Consider the following 26,226-nt stretch of genomic DNA (forward strand, 5'->3'; position numbering starts at 1 on the left):
CATGTTAGTATAGTACAGAAAAGAAAATGTAGATACTTCTTATGGCCACTGTTGGTAAAGGTGTTGGAAAGAATTTAAGAACTCATAACCTATATGTTTTCCCATTTATTTTTTCTTTGGATTTGTACTGTCTGCATAGTAGCTACGAAGAGGTAAAAGTTTGTACCCACATTGGGTATTGTGAAAAAAGGCCTACTTATTCCAATTCAACTAGAAGAAACTGTCCCAAAATGTATTAATAACATGAGGAGCTCTTATCTTTGCATCTTCTCCACACAGCTATCAGTACAGCTAAGGCTATTATAATAACTGCAATTCACAGTAGGATTAAGAGCAGAATGATTTAGGAGGGAGCAATTGTGGAGCTCCAAAGAAATAACCTTGGGGAAACTATGCAGCAACAGTTACAAAATATATAAGCCTGGGAAAGGCATTTAAGCATTACAGCATTTAAAACATTAGGGGAAAACTCTCGAACTGGCTCTGTTGGGGCAGTGTTTCTCAACCTTGGCAACTTGAAGAAGTGTGGATCTTAAGCCCCAGGATGTTCATACATCTTCAAGTTGCCAAGATTAAGAACAAAGCACCAGAATTGTAAGGAGGGAAATCCTGAGGCTTTAAAGACTGTGTTACTTATAGGCTAGCTCAATAAGTGTTCCGGTGAATAAAATCTGTTTCCTAACTGGTCTATCTCAAAGGAGAAGAGTAATACCATCAATTTTTGGCAATATTTTCACTTGGGAGACAAACCACAGTCCTCTAGCTAGGTTCAAACTTAAATGGCTCTTATTTATGGACTCTTCCTCCTCAGTTTCTGCTCTTTCCTTCTGCTTCCTTAAACATAGCCCTGGAGTCCCTTTCTCCCCTTCCTCTGCAAAAATATTTTTTCTTCTCTCATGCTTGATCTTCCCAGAAATTATTTTCTATTTTCTGAGCCTCTTTCTGGAGGCCTGCCTCATACCTTTCTCTTCCTTTAAAAAGCAAAATTTTGGCCTGTGTTAGGCAAAATGCAAAAACTAATCTTGAATATCAATTTAATGTTCTGTTCTTCTGGATGACAATTCATCAGGAAAATGATATTCTGTATAAATTTTGCCGTATTTAAGAGGCAGAAAGATGTAAAAGATCCTTTTTGCCATTAAAGCCTTGCGCATGCATGATCTCTTATGCTCACTAAAATGCTCAGTCAGTATTTTTTTAAAAATGAAACATTTAGGAAGTTTGAAGAAGAGATATTATTCAACAATAACCATACAAATAGTTCACTATCAGGCATGCTATTTAGATTTGTACATACTAAATATCTATAGCATGACTATACTTACTTGCCATCTGCTGGTCGCTTGCAAACACAATGAAATTTGCCACCAAAATCAATGTACAGATCATCTTCTAAAATATAAAAAATGTTTCCTGTGACAATTTTGTCTTTGGCAGGTCCCATCTGAATTAAAGGACAGGACCTCAACATTGACGCAAAGGATTCCACATTCTTGGAAGGTACCTAGAGAAAGCAGTCGTTTTAATTGAGGAAATGATCAGATCTGATTTATTACCATTCACTGTAATTTTTACAGAGACGTTTTATTTTATAGAGAAATTAAAGGTATCAAGAAACAGCAGGAATCATATGAATAATCTGAAACATTCATTCATTCATAGACCATTGATCTTGATGGAGATGTGAGTGGTCTTATACTTCTTTATTCCTAGATAAAGAGATCTGCAGAGTTGAAGTGGCTAAGACTGTTCTTCCTATCTCAGGATTAAGGATTGTGAACTACTGTAGCCTATCTGATCTCAGGAGGATGCACACTTGATTGTAATCATTTATTACCTTTATAATGTATCTTTCCCTTATGTGCTCAAGATCCATTTCGTAATAGTTAAAAAACAGCAGTCAGTGTAAAATACAGCTACAGAATACTTTAAAACAGGGCTGTCAACTTTGCGGCCCATGGGCCAGATGCGTCATGTGCTGGCCACACTCATGCCGGGCTTAGTGAAGGGGAAAAGTTGCAATATGTCACGTGATGATGTCACGTAAACTGAGTTTGACACCCCTCCCTTAAAGGCTAGACAATGTAATATCATACTAATTTTGTACCTATTGTATGAGCACATACATCTGGGGGCAAGGGCATTTTACAGAGTGGGCATGCAAGCTTAGAAAAATATAAGGCTGCTTAAAAAAAAAGTACTTATATCATTTCCGCATTTTAAACATTTCTAGTGAAGAACTGCTTAGTCCTACAATGAAACAACAGGGCTTTTTCAAAATCTCTCCACACAAAGCTTCATATCACCTTTCTTTTATAGCATTAACAGTTATATGATGTGCATTTTAATCATTGTTTGAAATAATTGTAAGAATAGTTTCTACTTCAAAAAATAAATTTAGAATAGTGGGGGGCCTTGGTACCCTCTGAACTTGGTTGTTTTTTGCAGACATTTCATTACCAAATTTGATAATATAATCAGACTTTGGTAATGAAATGTCTGCAAACAGTCAAGCTTAGAAAGCACGAAGGAGCCCCATCGTTCAACCCTGAACTACAAATATTCCCTTCTAAATTTAGAATGCCCTGCTGTGTATAGTGGAATTTACTTTCAAGTAAAAATCAATATCCTCAAATGCTTGTCTTGGAACCTAAACTTCAGTTCTTAAAGAATCAGACAAACTAATGTAAACGTGAAACCTAAATCTGTAATCTGGTTTGCCAAAAGTATTCACTTCACTGAATGCTGTAGGACTGCCAGAGATGATCAGGCTACAAGGCTCTTATTCCAACTGCCAACATTCAGCCTCAGATGCATGAAATAATGCAGTAGATCATAATATGTTAAAAAACAATGTGCCTGTATATTTTAGGAATAAACTAGGCTGAGCAGCACAGACAATTTTAAATTATACAATATGCTATCTAGGGCCAGGGGTGTCAAATTGGCAGCCAGTTGGCCAGATGTGTCATGCACAGGCCACACTCACTCCAGCTCCGCAAATGGGAAAAACATCACAAAATGTCACATGATAGCAATGTGATGCAGCGAGTTTTATGCCCGTAATCTAGGGCATGAGACCCAAATGGCAATAACACTAAAAATGCACTAATTATATGCTCAGCTATGATATAATAAATAACAGGTCATTTTCTATCAAATTGTTGCAATTTCAGAAGGTAGACTGAGAATCTTTGTGGAATAGCTCTGTCAACACATGTGGAACCAACCTCTCTGAGCCTAGAAATTAGAAGGCAGGTGTACTTAAGGTGTTCTTAAACTAACAAGAGAAAAAGCAAAAGGAACACACAAATTACTGTATTGCACAAATTCTTCAGAATATGATTTTGTTTACTAAAAAGAATAGTGCCATATGTGGATACAAATAAATCAAATGAACAGACAAATTTTGGAAAGGCTAAAACCAGATAGTTAACATTGAATGAATAATGGAGAGCAAGCACTATATTTTAAAAGCAAAGTTTCCTTTTGAGTTATTGCTTACCGAAAAGCCTTTGATTGTATAGATTATGCCAAAAAATTATATACACATATTGGACTAATGAGTATGTCATAATATCTAATTACTTTTCTATGAACCTTTAAAATGACTCATTTGGAAACCAAAAGAAAGACTTAGAAGTAACAAATCTAGAGTGAAACATCTGGATTAATAAATATGCCATACGCCTTGTCAAGGCCACTGTCGTTGACAATCAGGAAAAGAGTTTTGTTTTCTCAGTTCAAGGATAGATGGACAGTGTGCTAGAGAGAGGAATAAGAACAAGAATTAGAATAGGTAGGAACTGGAAGGGACCTTGGAGGTCTTCTAGTCCACCCCCTGCTCAGAGAAGATGGGTCCTAAGGGGAAAAAAAACAAGGGCAATTTATATAAAATATGAGAGGAGGCTGTTCTTATGATAACAAAGATCACAATAGTTAAAGCCGGGGGAAAGTGTTGCAAAGAATGCCCAGCATTAGAGAGATTGTAAAACTGTCTTCGCGCCTAGGCAAGACGGAAAACGTTTCTCCGTACAGCCTCCAGGTACCGAATTCATTCAGGGTCAGCCTCAGGCCGTCCGCGGACAAAGCATTTAGGCGGAGAGGCTCAAGAGCGTTAAAGGACCCGTTAAGGCGGCCCTTCTTCAGTTCCGGAACAAAGTGGACACCCGAAAAGAAAGCCGGGGGAAGAATAAGAAAGGATGCACGGAGCTGTACCTTGCTTCCGCTATCGCCCCCAACTTCCCCTTCTTTTGAAGAAGCCTCCCGGCGACAGCTAAGCGTCACCCCAGGATTGGGGCAGGAGACGCGTCTTCCTACCGAAGCAGCTCCCCGATGTAGGGCTCGCCCAACAGCAGCAGTTAAGAGACCGGCGACTACCATGACTGAAGCCGAGCGCGGCTACCCAAGCTCCGCCCACACCGGAAGCGGTAACTCTCCAACCCGTCTCAACACAATCAGAGATTCTGAGCAGGAGGGGCTTCTTAGGCTGTCTGGCGTAGAGCGGAAGTTCACCAAATGTCATAGGGGGAAATTCTCGGGTTGAACAGAACCCGTTTCCTTCGTTCCGCTGAGATGCGGAGTTTTTGAAGATGGGCCACTTTCTTCATGAAGTTGGTATGCTCTCGCCGAGTGTGATTACGTGATACACATTTGGGACTTCAGCTTGTCTTTATCTAGGGCGACACAGTAGGTGCTCAGAAAAGCCAGGAATTAGGAGGGAGAGTGGGAATCCCAGCTGGGATAGAGAATTCTCAAATCTTGTTTTGTTTGTATACTTTTATTATTTTTTACTAATAACTCCAAGGCTGTGAAATATCCAGCAAACCTTCCTATTTTCCCCATAGCAAATCCGGAGGCGGGTTGGGCTGAGATAATGTGACTGGCCATAAGTCATCCAGCCGGTTTTCATGGTTAAGGGAGGACATTAACTCACTTTCCAGCTTTCTAGCCCTATGCCTTATCTCTAAGCTATTCGTGATGTTGAAAGTTTCACACTGCAACAGTAAGTGTCCTAATAAATCAATAGTATTTATTTTATCATCACTGGACCACTTAGGGCATTATAAGTGACTTTCAGATTTTCCCCTCCCAAATTCTGTGCCTTCTGGCTCCATCGGTTTCTCCATTTCTCAAATATCAGTAAATGTCAGTCTTCCACTCAACTTTTTAACATTCATGAAGTTTTCTCAGAAATATCCAGAATTAAGCTATGGTTGATAATTATACTGTAAAACTTAAAGCCAAAGGTAACTGCACATGTATGAACATCCTGTTGCTTAATAATTCAGAATAACCAAATCAATTGTGTCTAAGTTATCAAAGTTTAAAAAGGTATATGTTGTTATTTCAGAAGCTCAGTCTTTATTTTTGTTCCACTACTGCCGCCTTGTGGTTTTTACTTGGAAGTTAATTATAGCAAGAATTGATTTTCTAAAATCTAAAATAGTTGTTTTATTCGTGACAAACTGAACCACAAACCAGCTTGTATTGTGTTGGGCAATTCAATTGATTGGGTGGTGTAAATCTTAATTAAACATGGTTAAGCAGATTATAAGTAGCACACTAGTTAATATTACTGTAGTGCCTGAAGTACCTGGAAGATAAATAAGTTTTTCAAAGGGGAGATCCTGGATTTAGTACCTTTAATATGCCACCTAAAGCCATTCAAGCCATCAATAAATTGGCAAAAAGACAAAATGTAATACTTATCTGTAAATCCATTCTTGGAATATCAAGTGTTTGATGTTATCTGTCTATATTAATTATTGAATATAACTGAAGGCTTGTACACCTGTGGGGAATACGGATTTCCTAAAGCAACTTTATTTTCATTCATTCTCATATCCTGTATTATGGTGTTATGTCTCACCTTTCTCCTTTCCAAGAAAGATGAAGAGTCCAAACTCAAACAAATACAAGCAGGCAAGAAGACTCGGTCTTTACAGAGTTAATTCCTTTATACAGATAATGTCTTTGGCATTCTAACACACGCTGCCTGCCAAGTCTGAAATGATAACAAGAATTTATCACTAAAGCTTCCAACGCAGACCACAAGAAACAATCACACCGAAGCCTGAAAGAAAAGTAAAACTTTGTCCCGTACAAGGTTTCCAGAGAAAACACACCCACTTTTATCCCGTGGGGTGTGTCCCGATGACTCAGCTCACTCTCTGATTCACCCACGCCTCCTACGTTGCAGCTCACACTTCTTCCTACGACGCTGCCTAAGATCAAGCCAACATTTGTCTACTTGATTCCCTGTCAGAGGCTGCTCTGATATGCCCTCCTCCTCCTGATTAATCTCAGGCTGTTCCTCTCGGTTATCTGCTGAAACCTGAGGTATTATCAGGGAGGAAGGCATTGCCAAAGAGGAAGGTCCTGGGGAGGAAGGCATTCCCAATTCCTCCTCCTGATCTTCCTAGTCCTCTTCCTCTAATAACGCAGGCTCAGGAATCGGAGCCACAACATTATGGTGTCTCAGTATCAAGCTGCATCAAAATACATTTCCATTTCCAAATTCTTTAGGGTACTATTTAAGCTCTAACATACCAGTTGGAAGTTAATATTTGTTTTACAAAAGTTCTAATGACAGTTGCAGTGCAGAATTTGTATGTGTGGGGAAGAGCATATTGAGTCAAAAGCACAGCAATAATTCAGTACAGCCAGATTATAAAAATAGGGAAAAATTCAACTGAACAAGGTTGTTGTAAACAAAAACAAAATCACACTATATGAAACAAATTGGAACAGTTAAGATCTCTTTGTTAAAAAGACCTATACCCAGAAGAACTTAGTCCCAATAGAGCTGGTGAAAGAGCATTGGAATAGGGCTAGGAGGCATAATGAAGCAAGAGAAAAACTAAAAGTTGCATGTGCCAGAAAAAAAAGGTTTGAGCTGATATATGGAAAAATCAGAAAACTGCCAACTTAACTCTCTAAAACAAGTTTACATCATGACAAGAAGCAGATCCTGGGAACAATACACAGTGTGTTAAGAATTACAATTAACACTGAATGAATAATGGAGACCCAGTAATATATTTTAAAAATAAAGTTTCCCTTTGGATTACTGTTTACAGAAAAGCCTTTGATTGTATATATTATGCAGAGAATTAAGTATACACAAAATGGATTAATGAGAATGCCCTAATATCTAATTACTTTTCTATGAACAAAAGTGTTCTTTGTTTTCTAAAAATGACCCATTTGGGAACCAATGAAAAATTTAGAAGTAAAAATAAAAAGTGAAACATCTGGATTAATATTTTAAAGGTAACTAATACGCAACTGAATTCAAAGTAAATATGCATACAATGAATTGTATGGAATATAAAACCATGTTTGAAAACATTCAGGAAGCCTTTTGTATTTGACAATACAATGCATTTTATTGTATATGTAACCAAGTATTCAGATTAAATCTGAAATGCTACAGAAAGCTGTCAAATACAGCGTAAGTTGATTTATATGATGTGTAACCTTTTTGGTGCAGCTATAAAGACAAAGCTCAAGTTACGTGTATCTTAAGGATGTGTTCTAGTTCAGTTTAAGCTTGGTGATTAAAAGTAGCAAAAACGTATGCAAAACTTATTTTATAAGGTGCCAGAAAATAAACAAATAAAGTTGGAGTATATTTTGCTTCTGCAAAATCAAATCTTTTTAGAGCAACAAATTTAATTAACATTTTATACATGAAATTGACCTATGATTACAATATTTAAATATATTCTCAAGCTTCAACATGGGTTTTCAATTTAGATAGGCTCCTGTTTCACTGAAGGCCTTTTCTTAGATGCAAACTCCTAGAATCCACATACATAAGTGTACAAACTGCCCACAGCTTCAACCAATTATCATTGAGAAGATGAATATATTTGTCCCATGATTTAAATTCAAGAAAAGAATAAACATGTAACACTTTCAATAGCATGGAATGATTTGAAAGCACTACTGTGCTTTATTAGGCTTTTACATTTATCATCTGCTTCATGCCTATAAGCTCATTTTACCTGTGCAGCTTTCTATAGACAAGGCAAAAACTGAATTAAGTTCACCTGTAACCTCCAAGGAAAAATGTGTCTCAGGCTGGGATTTGTCAAAAGAAATATTTTTTCGAAAACACCAATAAATCACAGATGACATGCTCGGAAGCTACCTTCTTCAGCTTTGAAAACTGCAAAAAAAAAAGTGGTACAGTAGCCATTGCAAAACCCAAGCCAATTTATTTGGCCAAAGAATATAGTGAAAGAGTATCAATTAGGAGTATCCACTTAATGGCTAAAGACTTTCAAGGTTTGTCTGTGAAAGCAGACATGAGTGATGGTTCATAATGTAAATGTCACATGTGCATAATGTTCCAGCTCGGTTTTTAATTTTTTGTAATGCAGTAATTTAGTGATTACCTAGACTGGAATTAAACCTAATCCTCAAAATACATAACAATTCCTGTCCTGCAGATTAACAAAGGCAAGTGTATTTTCCAATTTCAAAAATACTCTGAACCTCAAGAAACTATTAAATATTTGGAAAGCTAAGTGCTAAACAGAAGAACATACTGCAGGGGTCAACAGCAGAGGTGATGCACTTCAGCATTTGCTTTCAGCATCTGGCAGTGGACAGTGCAAAGGTGGAGCAATCATTGAGTCTCCTCTTCCGTCTGCTTTGGAGTAGCTTCTGTGGCACTGGCGTTGGCAGCAGAATTCAAGACATCTCCAAAGTCAGCTCCAGCAGGCTTATTTCCCCCAACTTTAGACTAAAAGGGTAATTTAAAATTTTTATGAGGATAATCTGTGGATACTGTAAATAATTTGTATTTTAGACCAGTATTTTTTGTCTTTAGCAACTGCAACATCAGAATTCCTCAGCCAGTATGTAGAGGATACACTTATATATTTAGCAGTCATTTACCAATTTAAGGCAGCAAAACAACTTAAGGAGATTTCCATACAACTATAGAACACACATGCACACACCCATCCAAAGTACCCTTTTAGCATTTTTCTGGGAAATATGGCAATTCAACAACAGTAATTTGTGGCAAAATACTGGAGGATTTTTAAAAAGACCTCTAATACTGAAGAGGGCAGTTTTTCCATTGGAATATATTTACGCCCCATTTTTTGTTAGAACACTATTTTTATTTGCACAATTCTTTGAATGAAACTATTACACCTGACTCTCATCTTGGCTTGCTAAGAGTGCCAATTCAGAATCTCCTGCCCAAAAACAATTCTAAAAAAATTTCCAGTACTTCAGATCTGCTACAAGTACACCACTAGAATTCCTAACATGGCTTTAGTTGGTTTCATGGGTAAAAGTATTTAGTACTACTGTGTGGATTCATACTTTTCAGAATCCTGACATCATATTATGTACTAATAAAGCTAAAATGTCCCAAAATGGAATAAAAGTACTATTCCACTGCAGTACAATATTTCCAAAGGTATTCATGCTGGTAATCACTTTGTTCTACTTTTAAGAAGAAAAGTTCTTGTCTATTCCATCTTGCAGTTGGCAATAGTGCTAAATGTAAAATTTATTCCATAGTTGGGAGAAATGTAAGTGTTAAACTATCAGTATTTTTGGTTAATCAATTCCATAGTAACCAACGTCTTCTCCTTTAGCAACACATTTTATTGTTAAAATTTACCTTTAAGTTTTCCACTTTTTCTTCAAATGACTTGAATGTTGGAGAATTTCTAATTAAAAAAAGGGAAAAAAAGATTTTCAAATTAGAAATATATATACAATCTCAGGCGAAATGGGGGAGTCTAAAAAAAATAAATAAATAATATTGCATAGCATTTAAGATATAACCTCTGATACTTTAAATTTAGTAAGCACCCTTCTTCTTCATCACATTCTGGTTAGCAATGAGGATTGTACTAATTTTTAAAAGGGTTATCACCCTCATTCTAGATTTGTTTACTGAATTCTATAGTTACATGAATTTTTTTTCTGAATTAAGTTCAAAGCTGTACCTTTATAAATAGGATTTCCCCCACTAAACAAATTATTGGTTACATTTTCAACGTATCTCTTACTTTAAATACAGGTGAGTGGACAAACAGCTTATATATAAATCTGATATTTTTTATGTATTTAATATCCTGGTATAATTGTAGCAACCAAACTGAGAGCCATTCCTATTCACATTATAGCAAGTCTGGGCACTCTAGCAAAATACATACTTTACCTCATAGCAGGCATACTAATTGAATGCTGTAGACAGCGTATACTAATGGCAGCATTAAAAGAAAGGAAAATCTGGTTATAAAGACTGATTAGCATGTCCCTGAAGAGAACAGATATTTTTTGACAGATCTGTAATGGTAGAATTTGTAAAAGAATACAGGAATTTCAGGGGCCTTTATATAATGGCTCATACTTTTTCCAAACATTTTAGACATTTCATTTGAAAGAATAAATGCGTACTCTCTGTGGAATAAGCAACATTATGAAATAAGAATATGATTCTATATAAAAGTATAGAATATACTATATAAATACTTTTTCAAAGTATTGTAAATATGTACATATCTGAAGATTTCAAGAAAATAGTGTCAGAACAGATTATTTCAGCATTAAAATAAAATAGTGATTTATTTGATTTGTGCTGGTATATCAACCAGATGATTCCAGCTTTAATTTGACATATAAATTTTGCTTTATCTAAATACGTTGTTATATTTAGTTTTATTAATAACTGTCCTACCTTCAACCTGCAAATCTATAGTCTAATGCTAGGGAATGGAATTCAGAGCTGTAGTCTATATAATATCAGTTTTCCTGGACACATAAAAAATCTCGCATCCTGGTACAGAAGCATTTTTCTACAAATCCTCATCAACTGTACAATAATTCAAAACTATATTAACAGTTTAATTCTAAGTGAGGATGACTGGAAGTTTTCAAAGTTCATGCAGGGGAGTTCACAACATTCATAACATGTTAATGCCAAGAAAACCTATTTTTATAGCCTGGGCAGCCTACTGCTCCTAATTCAAATTTCAGATTATTTCCTTTTGTTAATTTGTGCTTTAAGACAGGGGTCGCCAACCTTTTGGACTCAGGGACCACCAAACTCATAATTATAGATACCAGGGACCACTAACTGGTTCTGTGGGTGTGGCCTGATTTGTGGGTGTGGCTTGGTGGTCATATGACTGGCTGGGCATGACTTGTATGTAAATATTATAAAAATTTATATAAATATTTAATTTTTTATAAAAAAGAGCAACTTTTACCCAAAATCAGGCAAAGCAGGCAGGCAGATTGAGTTGCTCACAGAATCACAGATTCATTCAGAAATCTATCTATCTGCCATTGGCTAGCTCAATCTGTCACATAAAATTTGCTTGCAAGCAAACTCACAAATTAACTCACAACACACCATGTATGTAAATATTGATTTTTTCTAAAAAAAGAGCAACTTTTGCCCAAAATCAGGCAAAGCAGGCAGATAGATATATCACTGAATGGATTCAGCTAGCTCAGTCTCTCAAATTTGCTTGCCATGAGTCTGCACTGAATTTGCTTGCAAGCAAATCTTCAGTCCTTAGGGAAGCAGAGCAGAAGATCTAAAGACTAGCTAGAGAAAGCAAGAAATCCAACCATTTCCTGCTTCCTAGCTAATCTAAATCTCCTGGCATAGCAGAACACATGATGGTCAGAAAAAGGAAAAATAGCAATTTTAGCAGGCAAGTTTGCCAGGTAAGGAGTGAGTGGGCGGGGAACATTCCTGCGGGCTATGTGGGCAGCGCAGCCTTGTGTTTCTGTGCAGCTTGGATTAATTGCTTTGGGGAGGTGCTCTGGGGTTGAGAATTCTCTGCGGCCCACCAAAATTTTCTCAAGGCCCACCGGTTGGCGACCGCTGCTTTAAGAGAAGCTTGCAGAAATGGGGAATTTCATGCAAATATATTTTAGTCAAGTCTCTGCTAGCCATCTAACTCAGTATAAATTGCAAAATTCTCAACCAATCATGTACAAGAAAAGTTCTAATAAAAACCAACAGTGTTTTGTGTTAGAATAAAAATTACATCTATAGCAATCACAATTACTTGAATCAACATTATATCCATTATAAAAGCAAAAACTCTAAGGCCTTTTACTGTCCTTCAATCATTGTTTTTGTTTATTATGCTTCACATCTATATAGCAACCAAAATTATTTTGAGTATATTACAACATCAATAAAATCTTAATCAGTAATAACACAGGAAAAGCATAGAGAAGCTATTGATGTCACCATTAGAGCTCTGTTGCCTGTCTGTGACAGTCTGCTGAGAAAGAAAGGGTTTGTATTCTTCTACAATTCTAGAGATTCTGCGGCACAGACCACATTAGGCTTTAAAAAAATCTGGTACAATTAAGCTCCATTACAACATAAATAACTGGGGGTAGAAATAAAACATACTTCACATCTTCCAGCTTTTTTGTGATGGCAGAACCCACTGTTGAGAAAGCAGCAGATGCTTTCTGTCCAGCCTGAGACAATGTTTCTGATGTCTTCTTATACCTAGATTGGGAAAGTCAGTCAATTTCTGTTATCACGGTTTTTCTACCCCCTGAACCTTAAAGGTTCAGGATGTAAATATTCAACTATTTCCCTTTCTGGATGTTTAAAATTAAGATGTACTGTACCCTATGAAAAGCATAACAAAGCCTTTTAATAAACTAGAATTTCCACTGAACATCAGCTTTAGATTGAATTCTAAATGTTTTCCTTTCATCTGTTAAGATAAATTAAGGTTACTGATCTGTTGCCAGGGTTTGTTATTGTATTTGATTTTTAAAAAGACAACTATGTACAAGAAAAGTCAGATTGCTTTCATCTTAAACAATGATTGGCCTTCAGCTAGCAGTAGTAGTAGTATAAATTGGACAAGGTTGATATACTTGTTTAGAATTCTAAATATTACCTGCCTCGAAATCATCTGCCATTCAACTTTAACTAATAAAATTGCCATGACATAGATAGCACATACATACACAGGAGCCTCTGTGGCGCAGTGGTTAGAGTGCAGTATTGCAAGCTACTTCTGCAGCCAGATGCCTACAATTTGGCAGTTCAAATCTCACCAGGCTCAAGACTGACTCAGACTCAGCCTTCCATCCTGCCAAAGTGAGTAAAATGAGGACCCAAATTGTTGGCGGCAATATGCTGAATCTGTAAACTGCTAAGAGAGGGCTGTAAAGCACTATAAAGCGGTATATCAAGTCTAAGTGCTATTGCTACATGTTAAACATTTGAAAGCTCTCCTAATGGAAGAAAAACCCACAACCAACTATATTCACACATCCTACTAAATCATCGTGTGTTTGGTTTGGTTTGTGTACCTGTAATGTGTGAACCTTGGTTTTACAATTATAATACACGATCTATGGTCCAACATTTTGTCTAAATTAGACTACAATGGCTTGTTTAACAACCATGTTTGTACACTAGAAAAAAGCAATCATCAGATAGCCATGCAGATAATTCAACTTCCCACTCCACTAATCACTTTAAAACAAAAACAAAAAACCCTGCCCCCTTAGACTTCAAATTATAGATTTTTCTGGACAATATCCAAAGAACTCAACTAATTAAACTCAAGTACTTTCACGTCACCCTCAAATAGCAAGATAAACATACGCATTTGTGGAAGTTACATCTTGCCATCCTTTAGAAATATTTTGTTTCAGTTCCTGCAGTGAAGTGATGCCTAGTTTCCTCTTTATTTCAGCTAGATGCTTCTCTTTGGCAGCTAACACTTGTGACAAAGTCTGGATTTCTTCTTCTACCTACGGGACAGAATCCATAAAGAGAAACAATGAAAAGAATGTTACATATAGGGAAAATGCCCTATTTCACATAATTACTAGCATTTCTTTCAGATTTGTGTGTATATTTTAACACAGATTTCAACATACACACTAAATAGAACGGAATCAAATACACTAAGCCAATTCAATAAGTATCTGGTATTCAACCTCTCTATTCTAGTTCACAGGCAATATAAACACTATGTTTCATAAATTTAAGCAAAAAAAACCTTTTCATATCATAAACTTGCATAAGTGCTTTATCAAATCTGGACTTTATTAAGAATCTACACCACCATCATATATTTATCTAATTAATTTGTATAACTTCTATGTCAAGAAGTGGCTGGGGGCAGAGAGCAGTTACAAAAATTAAAATGCATAGCAGCTGAGGAAAATATTATAATCAGCAACTCTTAACACAGCAAGGAGGTCAGTCCTTTCACAGTCAGGGGTCGAGGCCCCGAGACAGGTCTTTAGGACCTCACAGGCGCATGCACAGCGTGCAGGGAAGCACATCATAAATCACCGAACCTCGTAAATTACTGAACCGGTGGTTAACCCTGTCGTATCCCACCCCTGGGCTAGGAGGGTTAGGGCCATCCTAATCTCCAGGAGGAGGATTTTCCATAAGATGCATAATGGCAGAAAAAGCACATTTTCTAGGTTCTAGCCACGGGCATTTCTTAACCAATGGGATCCAAATCATGCCCATCCTGCTGGCCCAGATAGGATGGGTAGACACAAATAGGCAAGAGTTCCTAATGTAACCCATAACTATTTAGACAGAGATCCCAAAATGACCTTTAATTACTCTATGATGTTTTCTACAGAAGAGCAGTCTGTATAGCTTGGGGTGTCACCATTAGACAGATGGCTTTTTTTAGTTCATAGGGAAGAGTTAGGAGAAGACTTGGTTTATTTTAAAAAGAAAATGGGTGCCTTGAGCCAATCAGGGGTTTAAGGCATTCATTTGCTTTGCTGCTCCACCAAATGAGAAATCAGTTTAATTTGTAAATTTCTGATTATGAAAGTTGAAATAGATACCCTTAAGTTTCCCATTTTATTCCAACTCACCCAAAACATAAAAGAGATATTTAACATTTTAGCTCCTGCGCATGCCGTGAATGTTGAGGAAGCCACATGCTGACGTATGACTTTCCTAAAGAATATATCATACCATTCAGACCTTCTTGGAAAACCAAGCTTATTTTATTCACAGCAACATCAGAAAAAGGGCACACTGACAATACATACATTGTGTATGTAAATAATAATATGAAGTTCCCATGAACAGTCACAGTCAACATGCAGGCAATTGTACTTGTAGAGCAGAACCTCCAATAGAGTTAAATGGGGTTAAATTTTAGATCCTCCCATTCTGATGACATCTCTAGGCATAATCCTTGCAGCCCTTCAGAAGGTCAGAAAGCAAAAGTGTGCGTCCAAACTACCATGATTTCTTAAATACAACACGGCTTTGCACAATCCGTTTAACCCAATCACTTTATCTTTCCCAAATACAGGTGTATAAGTAAATGTTCCTAATTAGTGTTAAACATTGCACAAAAAGTTTTACCATTACAAATTAAATTTACCTTAGCAAGCTCTCTTCTTAGCTCTTCTTGTTCTTCTTCAGAGAGAGCTTCTACATCAATTGCAGCAACCGCATCTTCTCCTTCAGGAATGGCTTCATTTTTCAGCAGACCTTTAAAAAGCAAATCAGAATTGTCAACCTGGCATCACACTACAAAGGTGTTCTGCAGTGAGGTAGAATGGAAGCCATTGGGACAGGCTAGGTATGAAAAAAGGACTGAAGTACTGCAAGATGTGAAAAAAGCTTAGTATCAAATGTGAAGTTCAACTAACTAAAGCTCATTTTAGGGAAATAATAAAAATAGTAAGTCAGGGGCAAAGAAACAGGGGTGGGGTTTTTTTGTAATTCAAGTGCCAAGTCAAGAATCAATTCTAATAAAAACCCAGAAAGATAACTTAGTTTCAAGTAGCACATTTCATCATAAATAGATGTGAGGACTAAAGCACACTATTGATGGTTGCTCCTCCCCCTGCCCAATCTAACAGTAAGCCATGCCAAGCAATTTTACTTAGCTACCCTTTCTGATCCACATGACGTCAATGCCCTGTTCTCATTTAAAGTGAAAATTGAAAGTATGCTTGGACAGAACTTCCTAGCCCCATTGTAATTTTTATTATGATCTGTAAACAAAGCATTAGACCACAAGTTGATGCTGAGGGCTCCCTATATCTAGGTGCCAATCCTACAAGTTAACCTGAACCAGTTACTCTATAACTAAGAATATTACTGATTATTATATTGCAAAGCAATTACAGCAGCAATAGCTCTGAGCATGATCCTTTTCTTTTAGGTCAAGGATAAGCAACTCTCCTATTGGTCTAACTATGACTCATGATGTCCTGATTTGCCAGTAGGCTGTAGAAGCTGTTACCCCTCTCGCCCCTAGTAAGTTGACCATATTTTGAGTGGATGCCAAAGTCCATTTTCCATTTAGTTATTTTTGATCTTATAGTCACTACATCAAAATTTGGCAACTATCTTGGGGTGCTGCAGAGCTGCAAATGAGGTGGCAAAGTCCTACATGCATTGCAGCATATAATCTCCACCCACTGCTAGTAAATGTATTTATTTATAGAAGGAGGGGGGAACAGCAGAAGCATGAATTCCTGTTGGGGAAAATTTGAAAATTACTTTTGATGAAAAACCAAGATGTCCTGCTTAAAAAAAAAATTAATAAAGACTGAAGAAAGGCTAGCCATATTTGATAGTGATCAGCTAAAATAGTAAAACATTCCTAATAGTGACCTGCTTTATTTAAGAGAAAACTTGTGATATTTAGATTTTGGTTCTACTGTGTAGCTTCCCTCTCCAGTCTCACTGTCCTCCCAAGATTTCTCATTTCAGACTTTCAATAAACTATCCCCTTTGGCCTTAAAAGTATCCACTGAACTTAAGAAGCAGAACTTGAGAGATTCATGACACAGCGTATTGCAGTAACTGTCAACAATGAGCACACACTTATCTCTAGACACAAGAAATTACAAAGAGAATGCCCATCCTCCTCCCTATAATCTACTTCTGCCACTGAATATTTTTTCTACTACTCTCATTTTAGAGCAATGACAATATGACAAACAATGAAGAAGTGACACACCAAATTATTTTATTTCCAGACCTGAAGAAATTAATAGCATGGCAATTTATAAGAGTCCCTGTGATTTGAAGAGTCAGAGGTTACCTGCATGGCATGCTACCCATTTGCAATTGGATTGAGTTTATGACCAAACTGAAGCCTAGAGTATAATTACACTGAATGACTGAATGAAATGAACAAACAAACAAGAATTACAGGGTATGAGAAAAGATGCTTTTACAGAAAGTGAACTACAATTCCAGTCTCTTTCTTTTTATCAAGCCACTCTCTTCTCAGCGCCCCCAAATATGCTTCCAAGACATCCAAGAATTCCCTGGAATCAGAAACTATTGAAGAAAATACTTAAATATGAACGAAGAGCATCAAAACAACACTGAGACTCTGTAATTCATTCAGAGCATTCCAACAGTAGCAATTTAAAGTTTTTCTAGCTACGGATTAAGCAGGTGACTGATCCAGAGAATCTGTTCTTCCATGCCTAAAGGAGCTATGAAAAGATCATACCACAAAAACAGCACTCTGTTTATTTCATTATAGGGCTACCTAATCAAAATGAGTAAAGGTGACATACAAGGGATTAAAAACACCAGGTCACTTTGCTATAGGTTAGAGATCTGCATGTGCTATAAAATCTTAAAGTAATTTTCACTATGTAGCAGACAGAAATGAGAAATATTCTGAGCATGCTACAGCAAACTGAAAGCATACACTGAGTGACCTCTGGAATTCTTTCTAGTCTCTTTACCAGCATTGATCACATGAAGCAATTTTATTCTTAGTAAAGTAATATGCTTTGAATGTGTACACTGGGAAACAAAGGGTGAGCCACATGTGCTTGCTGTTAAGTCAAGTGATCAGAAAGAGAGAGGTGGATTAGAATATAATTTTGCAACATTCCAAGTCAAAATTCAATAGGGATGTATTAGGAAATTATTTTTTTACCAAAATATTTCTCTTTGGTTAGTTCTTGGCTAGATTTACCTCATTTCCAAACTTAATTTTCTCCTGTGATATCATGTTGTATTGGTTTTGAAAAATTATCCTGCTTATGGATAGAAAGACAGTGTTCTAAGATACTTTATATGTTATATTAATTACAGAAAACTTAAATCTGAAGTCATTCATTTAGTGCAAACATGAAAAATTCAAGTTGCAATGGAAAGATGCATTATTTTTTCAGTAACTGAAAAATAATGGAATACTATTATGAATAATATGCAAACTATTATATGTAGCTGAAAAAAGTTGTGGTAGAATTTTTCAATCATAAATCCCTTTTCCTTTTACCATAAAGAAGAGTAGGAAACAAAATATTCTCAAACCTGATATGCTAATTTCTTGCAAGTTGTTTGGAATACGCTTTTTATAATTATTGATTTATTAAATTTGTTTGCTGCTATTCTTATTGCCAGGCGACTCTGGGCCACTTACATTATTGCAATATTTGCAAATTCCTACAAATTCATAACGAGCATTTTCTAATATTTAAAATTTACAAAAGTTTCACTCAATCCATTTAGAAATTAAGATGCTTACAGGTAACAGGTGTATATAAAATGTGGAGTGCTACAGAGGTTGCTGAATTACCATTTATTAACATTCTACACCATGGACCACATTGTCTAATACTATTTAAGCATTGCCACTGGGCAACATTAGAATTTGTTTCCCCGATTTAGAAATTAATGCTAATTAATGTTTATTTCATTCTATTTATAAATGTTGCTACTGAGTAATACTGGAAACTATCCAAAGCACAATTTGCATCATTGTAAAGATTCAGGGGCAAAAGAGAGATGAAACAAATGTTGAGTTCTGTCATCAAATCTACAACTTCCTGCTCTGAAGCCAAATTATACCTCTAGGCTGCCAGCCACTCTGAAGTTGTTGTAATCACATAGGAAAATCAAATTATATATCAATCAAAAGACCTCAAAATCACTTAGACAAGCACTATTGCTCATTAACCAAATACAGAGGCAAAAATTACAAAATATAACAAATGATGCCTGAACATTTTTATTAGCAAAAAATCTAAAAATGGTGCAACTTGTTATTTATATCTAAATAGTATGTTATGAATTTCCTAAACAGCTGAATCCATCATCTAAGATGAGTTTTGTTTAATCCCTAAAAGAGAATTCAAATCTAATACATTTGGAATGCTAGATTTCAATAATTATATTTTGGGTATACAGTCATTTCTATTTCTCATGAATCAGAAACCAACTGTTCCCCAATCCTAAGACACTCAGGGCAGGTTTAGGAGTTGCATGGCAATATCAAATAAGATGCCATTTCATATATTCATGATCTAAACTAGGCTTTCAATAGTTTCTAACTAAGCAATAATAATATCCCTGTACACACTAAGATACAAAAAAGGCTTGTTTCTAAATATTGAGAATCTTTTTACAATATGATAGTTTTCATTTCCAACAGATGAATCAGAAACTTATTAAATGCTAAAAGCAAGCTGAGCTGTTATCTCCTATTACAATAGTACTCATTTTTAGAACATTACATATATTAAAACACAAGAGAGTTACCAGAATTCCTCAGTACAGGAGATTCAGGAGGGGAGAACGTCATGCTGGGAAGTAAATAAAGGTAGTTTTTATTAACTCCAGTGTCAAAATCAAAAGGAGATTTGTAATCTTCATACAGATCCATATCTCGCCAGTCCTTCACAGAGATCTCAGAATGCATGAGCACTCCTTCTTTCCTGTACCTAGTGACACATCCATCTTTCTTATTCGCTTTGCACCACTGGAAGGCCTTATCCCTTGCTGGATTATACCAAGAATTTTCAGGGTTTTTTTTTTCAACTGTCAGCTGACTGTTGTTGCACCAGAATATCCTTAATCTTCTAGGACACAAAGGGATTACTAGACATAATCTATTCTATCAGCCATCTGTATAAGACTTCATGCTTGATTAATGGAATAGATTTTTCTCCCCAAAACACAAGCTGAGTTTTAGAGCCATTATCCCTGCAAAAAAAATTAAATAATTACATATATTTCTTGCATTGTAGGAATCCATGTTTAGCAGTTATACAAAAGAGAACTGTATTCTTCCTTGTTACTGGGAATCCGAGTAGTTTCCTCTCAAGTTTGTAATTCTAGTTCTTTGGACAGAAAGCTGTCCAAAGGGACAGTATTTTATCACTAAAATCTATTAATAATCTGCTGCTATTAACTTGTTGGCAGTCAGAAGTTATAGCAAAAATATTATCTTTCGAGGGGTGGGGGGATTAAAAAAAATTAAACATCTAGTTGCAGGACAGGATCCCAACTACAGATATTTGGGCCCATCAGGACATCAATAAGATCATGGCTGCAACCAAGTTCACAACTGATGCCACCCTGCATGGGGCCAGGTTTACCACCAAAGCTATCACTTCTTCTGTGATGGCCAGGCGCATGTGCTGGTTGCGCAACTGGCAGGCTGATGGAAGAAGAAAGTGGAAGCTGGCCTCTACTCCAGTTCAAGGAGACAAACTCTTTGGGGAAGCCTTGGATCCGCTCCTGGTCGAAACCAAAAATAAGAGGAAGGTGCTTCCATCCATCTTCAAGAGACCAGAGCATCGGCCTGCTCTGTACTACAAGCGCCCTTCTTTTAGGGGTGAATCCAGCTCCAGCTTCCAGCGCCCAGCCAAGGCCCCTTACCAGCATCCTGAGCCTCCTCCAGATCGTTCAGGCAAGGGCAGGCAGGCCAAGCGGTCCTTTCGAGGAGGAGGAAGTCACCCGTACCGTCGCCAATGCTAGTATTGCCCATTCCCATCAGTAGTCGCTTAGCATGGTTTGTCGACAAATGGGGAGAGATAACTTCTGACGTAAGCATTGAGATTGGATCTTTCACTTGAATTCTACTCTACTCCTCCGATGTTTTTCATCTCCTGTCCTGTTTCTAGGGATTTAGGTAGAAGGCGGCAGCTGGAGTCAGCTATCCAGCACCTGCTGGATCTCAGAGCCATCCAAGAGGTCCCTCTGGACCAATGGGGAACAGGGTTTTACTCCAGAATATTCGTTATCCCCAAAGCCTCGGGGGGTGGGGTGGGGGGGTAAACAATTCTTGACCTGAAAAGATTCAGTAAGTTTATTGTGTACAGGCATTTTAAAATACATTCCCCCCAGACTATTCTGGAGGGCATTAGGCAGGGGGACTTCCTCACGTCTACTGATTTGACAGAAGCTTACCTACACATTCCCATTTGTTTTTTTCCATAGGAAGTTCTTAAGGTTTTCTTATCAGGGACAGCACTATCAATAGAAGGGTATCAGGTTTTCCTTTCTCAGGAAAGGAGGGACAGCCTGCAGGGGTTGGCCAGGAGTTTCCGTAGTATGGGTTCTATTCCCTTAGCTCATCTCTCCCACCGTCTGGGTAAGATGATTTCTTCTATTGGCATTGTTCCCTGGGCCAGGCTCTTCCCCAGGGCCCTTCAATGGTTTTTATTGCCTCACCAGAAGTCTGTTAGGAGTCATTCCTTAATGAAGGTGAGATTACCCAAGCAAGTTTTGCTTTCCTTTCACTGGTGGCTCTCCAATGCCATTTCTAAAGGCCAGTCCTTTAAGGTGGAGGACAGACTCATCCTCACAACTGATGCCTCTTTGTCGGATTCTCCAGGGATCCCTGAGTCATCCAGAGCCCTAGTAGCTACATCTGACAGTTTGGTGATTGAGTGGGGCGTTCTAAACTGTGCCCATCTCTCCAACAAGGTTATCAGGACCATTCAGGCCTCCAGGAGACCCTCGACCATCCGTATTTATAATGCTACATGGCAAGCCTTTTCTAGTTGGTGCTCCAAAGCTAACATTCAGCCTTTACAGGTCTCGGTGGCTAGCATATTGGAATTGTTACAGGTTGGCCTGGATAGAGGCCTGTCTCCCAACACCCTTTGCTGGCAGGTGACGGCTATATCTTCGGTGTTAGCATGTGGCAAAACAGAGTCCTTATCTCGACATCCTACAGTCCATAGGTTTCTCAGAGGGGCAGCCAATCTTTGCCCTCCGGTGATTCACAGGTACCCAACGTGGGATCTGCCCATCGTTTTGCAGTCCCTTATGAAGGCTTTGTTTGAGCCTCTTCGCCAAGCTAGTCTGCACCTTCTTACCCTGAAAGTGGCCTTCTTAGTGGCGGTCACCTCTACCAGAAGAGTTTAGGAGTTGGTCACCCTCAGTTCGCCCTGATCTCTGTATTTTTCACCCTCATTGGGTGGTTTTACGGTTGGACCTGGCATTTATCCCCAAGGTCAATATCTTGTTCCACAGGTCTCAAGAGCTGGTTCTTCCAAATTTTTGTCCTCATCCAGTCCATGATTTGGAAAAGGTTTGGCACATGTTAGATATGTGCAGGGCTCTGAAAATTTACCTCAAAGTAACTTTTGAATTCCGTAGGACATAATCCCTTTTTTATTCCTTTCAACCTTCATCGTTGGGGGGGGAAGGTAACTCCTTCCACAGTCAGCAGGTGGATTAAGTCTTGTATAGCCAGAGCATACTCAAGTCGATCCCTTCTGGTACCCAGAGGCATTATGGCGCACTCTACTCACAACGCTGCTACAACTGCGGCCTGGGCAATGCAGGCATCGTTGGAAGAGGTCTGCAAAGCAGCCACATGGTCATCCCCATTGCCTTTCTCGACTTATAACCAGTTTCTCGACTTACAACCACAACTGAGCCCAAAAGTTCTGTTGCTAAGTGAGATATTAAGTGAATTTTGTCCCATTTTAAAATTTTGTTATAAAATAGCTGCCTGAGGAATTCTGGGAGTTGAAGTCCACAAGTCTTAAAATTGCCAAGTATGGGGACCCCTGTGGCAGAAGGTTGCAAAGTGATCACAAAACCCCAGGATACTGCAGCCATCATACATACGTCAGTTGTTGTCAAGCATCTGAATTTTGATCACGTGATTGTGGGGAATGTTGCAACGGTCGTGTGACAAATGGTCATAAATCACTTTTTCAGTGTTGTTGTAACTTTGAACAGTCACTAAACGAAATATTTTAAGTCAAAGACTACCTGTATAAGTACTGTATATTCTCTCAAATCATTATCCACTGTAAAATAGATATCAGAAATAAAACATAGTTTTATCCATTATCTTAGAATCCTTAAAAAGAGTTTAAAAAGTCATACCTCCAAGAAACCATGGCCAACACCAATTCAGCCCTTCTTCTTCAGGTGTATTAAGACCAAATCCATCTATGTTGGATATAATTTCTATTAATGGTCCCAACAAATCTGGAGGGTTTGTTTGGTAAGATAGGCCTTCGTGTGAGACATTTCTTGTTTACTTGTCTATATAAGATGTCCATATAGTTTCATAAATGAGGCTATGCAACTCTTCTGTGCCATTCACCTATTCTTGGACTTTGGCTATCGGCCTCAATAAGCATGGCTAATAAATATTTCAAGTTATAGTCCAAATTGTTATAGAAGCTACTTTTTTGCATACTTGTGGTCCCATCCAAAAGCAAACAAAAATTCAGTGCACATATAAGTGGGAAATGCTATGCAATAATCATTTGTAGCTATACAAATGTAACAGGAAGTTTAATCTGGGCTGTTAAGCAAGCTAATGAAATGTGACTTGCTTCATATATTGCCAAAGTCTGTTCCATAAAAAATGCACATAAACTCTAAGTGTTCATTTGTCTAGCAAAAGTTGTTCACATGTTCCCTAGAAAGCTTTCCACTTATACAAATAGCAATAGCACTTAGACTTATATACCATTTCACAGTGCTTTACAGCGCTCTCTAAGTCAGCATATTGCCACCAACAATCTGGGTCCTCATTTTTCCAATTTCAGAAGGATGGAAGGCTGAGTCAACTTTGAGCTGGTGAGACTCATACTGCCAACTGCTGGCAGATGGCAGTCAGCAGAGGTAGCCTGCAATACTGCATTCTAACCACTGCACCACTACTTATACTATTCTTGGTACTTTAGACAAGTTTTCGGAAAAAATAATCTTCTGAAAGACTATTTTGAAGGACAAGATTTGTTCTACTGTAAATTTGGAAAAAACGATAGTATTTCCTAGGAGCATATTCTGTCAAAATAAGAGAAATTCATTCTCTTTGAAATTAAAATGAGCATTTATAGTAGTTTACTATGTTTTTAGGGATGCGGTGGCTCAGTGGCTAATACGCTGAGCTTGTCAATCAGAAAGGTTGGCAGGTCGGTGGTTCGAATCCCTAACACCGTGTAATGGAGTGAACTCCTGTTATTTGTCCCAGCTTCTGTCAACCTAGCAGTTCGAAAGCATGTAAAAATGCAAGTAGAAAAATAGGGACCACTTTGGTGGGAAGGTAACAGTGTTCCGTATGCCTTTGGCATTTAGTCATGCCGGCCATGACCATGGAGAAGTCTTCAGACAGCACTAGCTCTTTGGCTTTGTAACAGATATGAGCACTGCCCCCTAGAGCCAGAAACGACTAGCACATATGCATGAGGAAAACCTGTACCTTTAACTTGTTACCCCTCCTCTTTAAGTGAGATTTAAAAAATCCTGTTGTTTTTACACAAGCCCAGCTTGGAACCTTGTTTAACCTTAATCATAGTTAAACTCACAAATAGCATTTAACACTTCCAGCCTATAACCACAATTATGTCTTCCAATCCTCTCGGTACATTGTTGTAAAGAATGACTACTCAGATTAAGAAACTAGTTTAAATTGTGTATTTACCATTTCAAAAGAGTTAAAACATTGGTGTCAAACTCGCCGCGTCATGTTGCCATCACGTGATGTATCGTGACATTTATTCCCTTTGTAGAACTGGGATGGGCATGGCCGGTGAGTGAGGTATCTGGCCCACAGGTGCCAGTTTGACACCCCTGAGTTAAAACATTTAATAGGGCTTAATAACAAAGAAAGTAAAAAGACTCACCTATTACATTAGACAAGTAAGGGAAGGAGGTAACTGCTTTCCTCTTTGGTTGAAAAATACTGAAAAATGTAATTTAATTTTAAAAAGCTGGTTTTTGTAGATTGCACAAATATTGAAATGACTCAATCTTGAGCACAGTGGTTACTATTCAGCTCCATTGTATAATGGACATTATACATTTACACAAGACTTTTTTCCATGTTTCTTTTTCTTTTCCACAGTCTTCCTCTGTGTCATCATTAATGTAGGGTTAATTTCCTTTGGGGTAAATATGGTATTAAAACAACACAGAAGACAAAGACTTGAGAACGCATTCTATGTTGAGGATTCTGTTACTAATAATAGCCTTCAAGTTATTAGTACAATATATATTATGAGAAGATGCAAATCAGCTAAATTATTACTAAAGTAAAAATTCCAAGTTGGCTTGTGTTGTTTTGTTGGCTTGGCAACAAAACATAAAAGGTTTGCCAATCAATATTTATTACTATCTCATTAAACCAAACCAATTTCTTCAAGCTACAGATTTGAGATACTACACAGATATTCCTCAACTTGTGACCGTAATGGAACCTGCCCATTATGATCGTAAGTCATGATAGTCATAAAGTGAGTCATCACATAATCAATTTTATGACTTTTTAGCAGTGGTCATTTAGCAAATCACCATGATCATTAAGTGACTCTTGAGAACCTACTGTTTGCTATGAGGCATGCCAAAAACCAGAAGTAAACACTGGTTTTTGGCAAAAACATTGTAAATCATGGTCATATGACCACAGATTGCTGCAAATGGTCATAAATGCAAGGTGGATATCAAGTACCTGAAATGCAGTAATGTGACCACGGGGTGGGGGACATCAGAACAAGGCCATAAGTACTTTTGGGCAGGGGAACTGGTCCGTCGTAAATTTAAATAGTTATAAATTCAAATGGTCAGAAAGCCACCAGTCATTAGTCAAGGACTACCTGTATAGAGTATAGTAGGAGAAATTCATCCATTTTAGCATTTTACATATAATTAATAAATAAATAAATAAATAAATGGGGGGGGAGTATATCAACATGGTGATTCGCATCATCCAGATAAGAGTTCTCTGAAAGTTTTTTTCTAAAAAAGAAGTCCAGTTGCCACAACTCAACATCTAGGTAGAGCACATCAATTTAGAAATCAGGAGATAATGAGTTCTAGCCCCATCTTATTGGGTTACCTTGGGCCAATGATTTTCTCTCAGCCCCAAGGCAGTGGTAAACCACTACTAAAAATCTTTGCCAAGAAAACCACAGGGACTAGTCCACAAAGTTAGCATGAACAAAAAATTGACTTGAAGG

General features: G+C 37.5%; 1 protein-coding gene across 6 annotated transcripts in view; it reads right to left on the minus strand.

Moving 5' to 3' along the window:
- Nucleotides 1-26,226, minus strand: part of TPD52 (tumor protein D52) — a 61,002-nt gene that overhangs the window by 32,454 nt on the left and 2,322 nt on the right. Inside the window, exons 1-7 of one of the 6 annotated variants that reach the window (XM_087931446.1) lie at nucleotides 19,550-19,776; nucleotides 15,408-15,517; nucleotides 13,640-13,788; nucleotides 12,419-12,520; nucleotides 10,199-10,240; nucleotides 9,653-9,701; nucleotides 1,326-1,504 (exon numbers count right to left, since the gene is read on the minus strand). In XM_087931446.1, coding sequence (XP_087787572.1) covers nucleotides 1,326-1,504; nucleotides 9,653-9,701; nucleotides 10,199-10,240; nucleotides 12,419-12,520; nucleotides 13,640-13,788; nucleotides 15,408-15,517; nucleotides 19,550-19,709 — 791 coding nt within the window. In that variant the 5' untranslated portion in view covers nucleotides 19,710-19,776. Of the gene's footprint in view, nucleotides 1-1,325; nucleotides 1,505-4,218; nucleotides 4,514-7,364; nucleotides 8,756-9,652; nucleotides 9,702-10,198; nucleotides 10,241-12,418; nucleotides 12,521-13,639; nucleotides 13,789-15,407; nucleotides 15,518-19,549; nucleotides 19,989-26,226 lie in introns of those variants that run through there. The other 5 variants (XM_087931442.1, XM_087931444.1, XM_087931443.1 and 2 more) reach the window with 5 other exon arrangements.

This window comes from Pseudonaja textilis, chromosome 3 (genome assembly GCF_049901715.1).
Source record: "Pseudonaja textilis isolate UNSWEBS1 chromosome 3, rPseTex1.2, whole genome shotgun sequence".
Classification (NCBI taxonomy): Eukaryota; Metazoa; Chordata; class Lepidosauria; order Squamata; family Elapidae; genus Pseudonaja; species Pseudonaja textilis.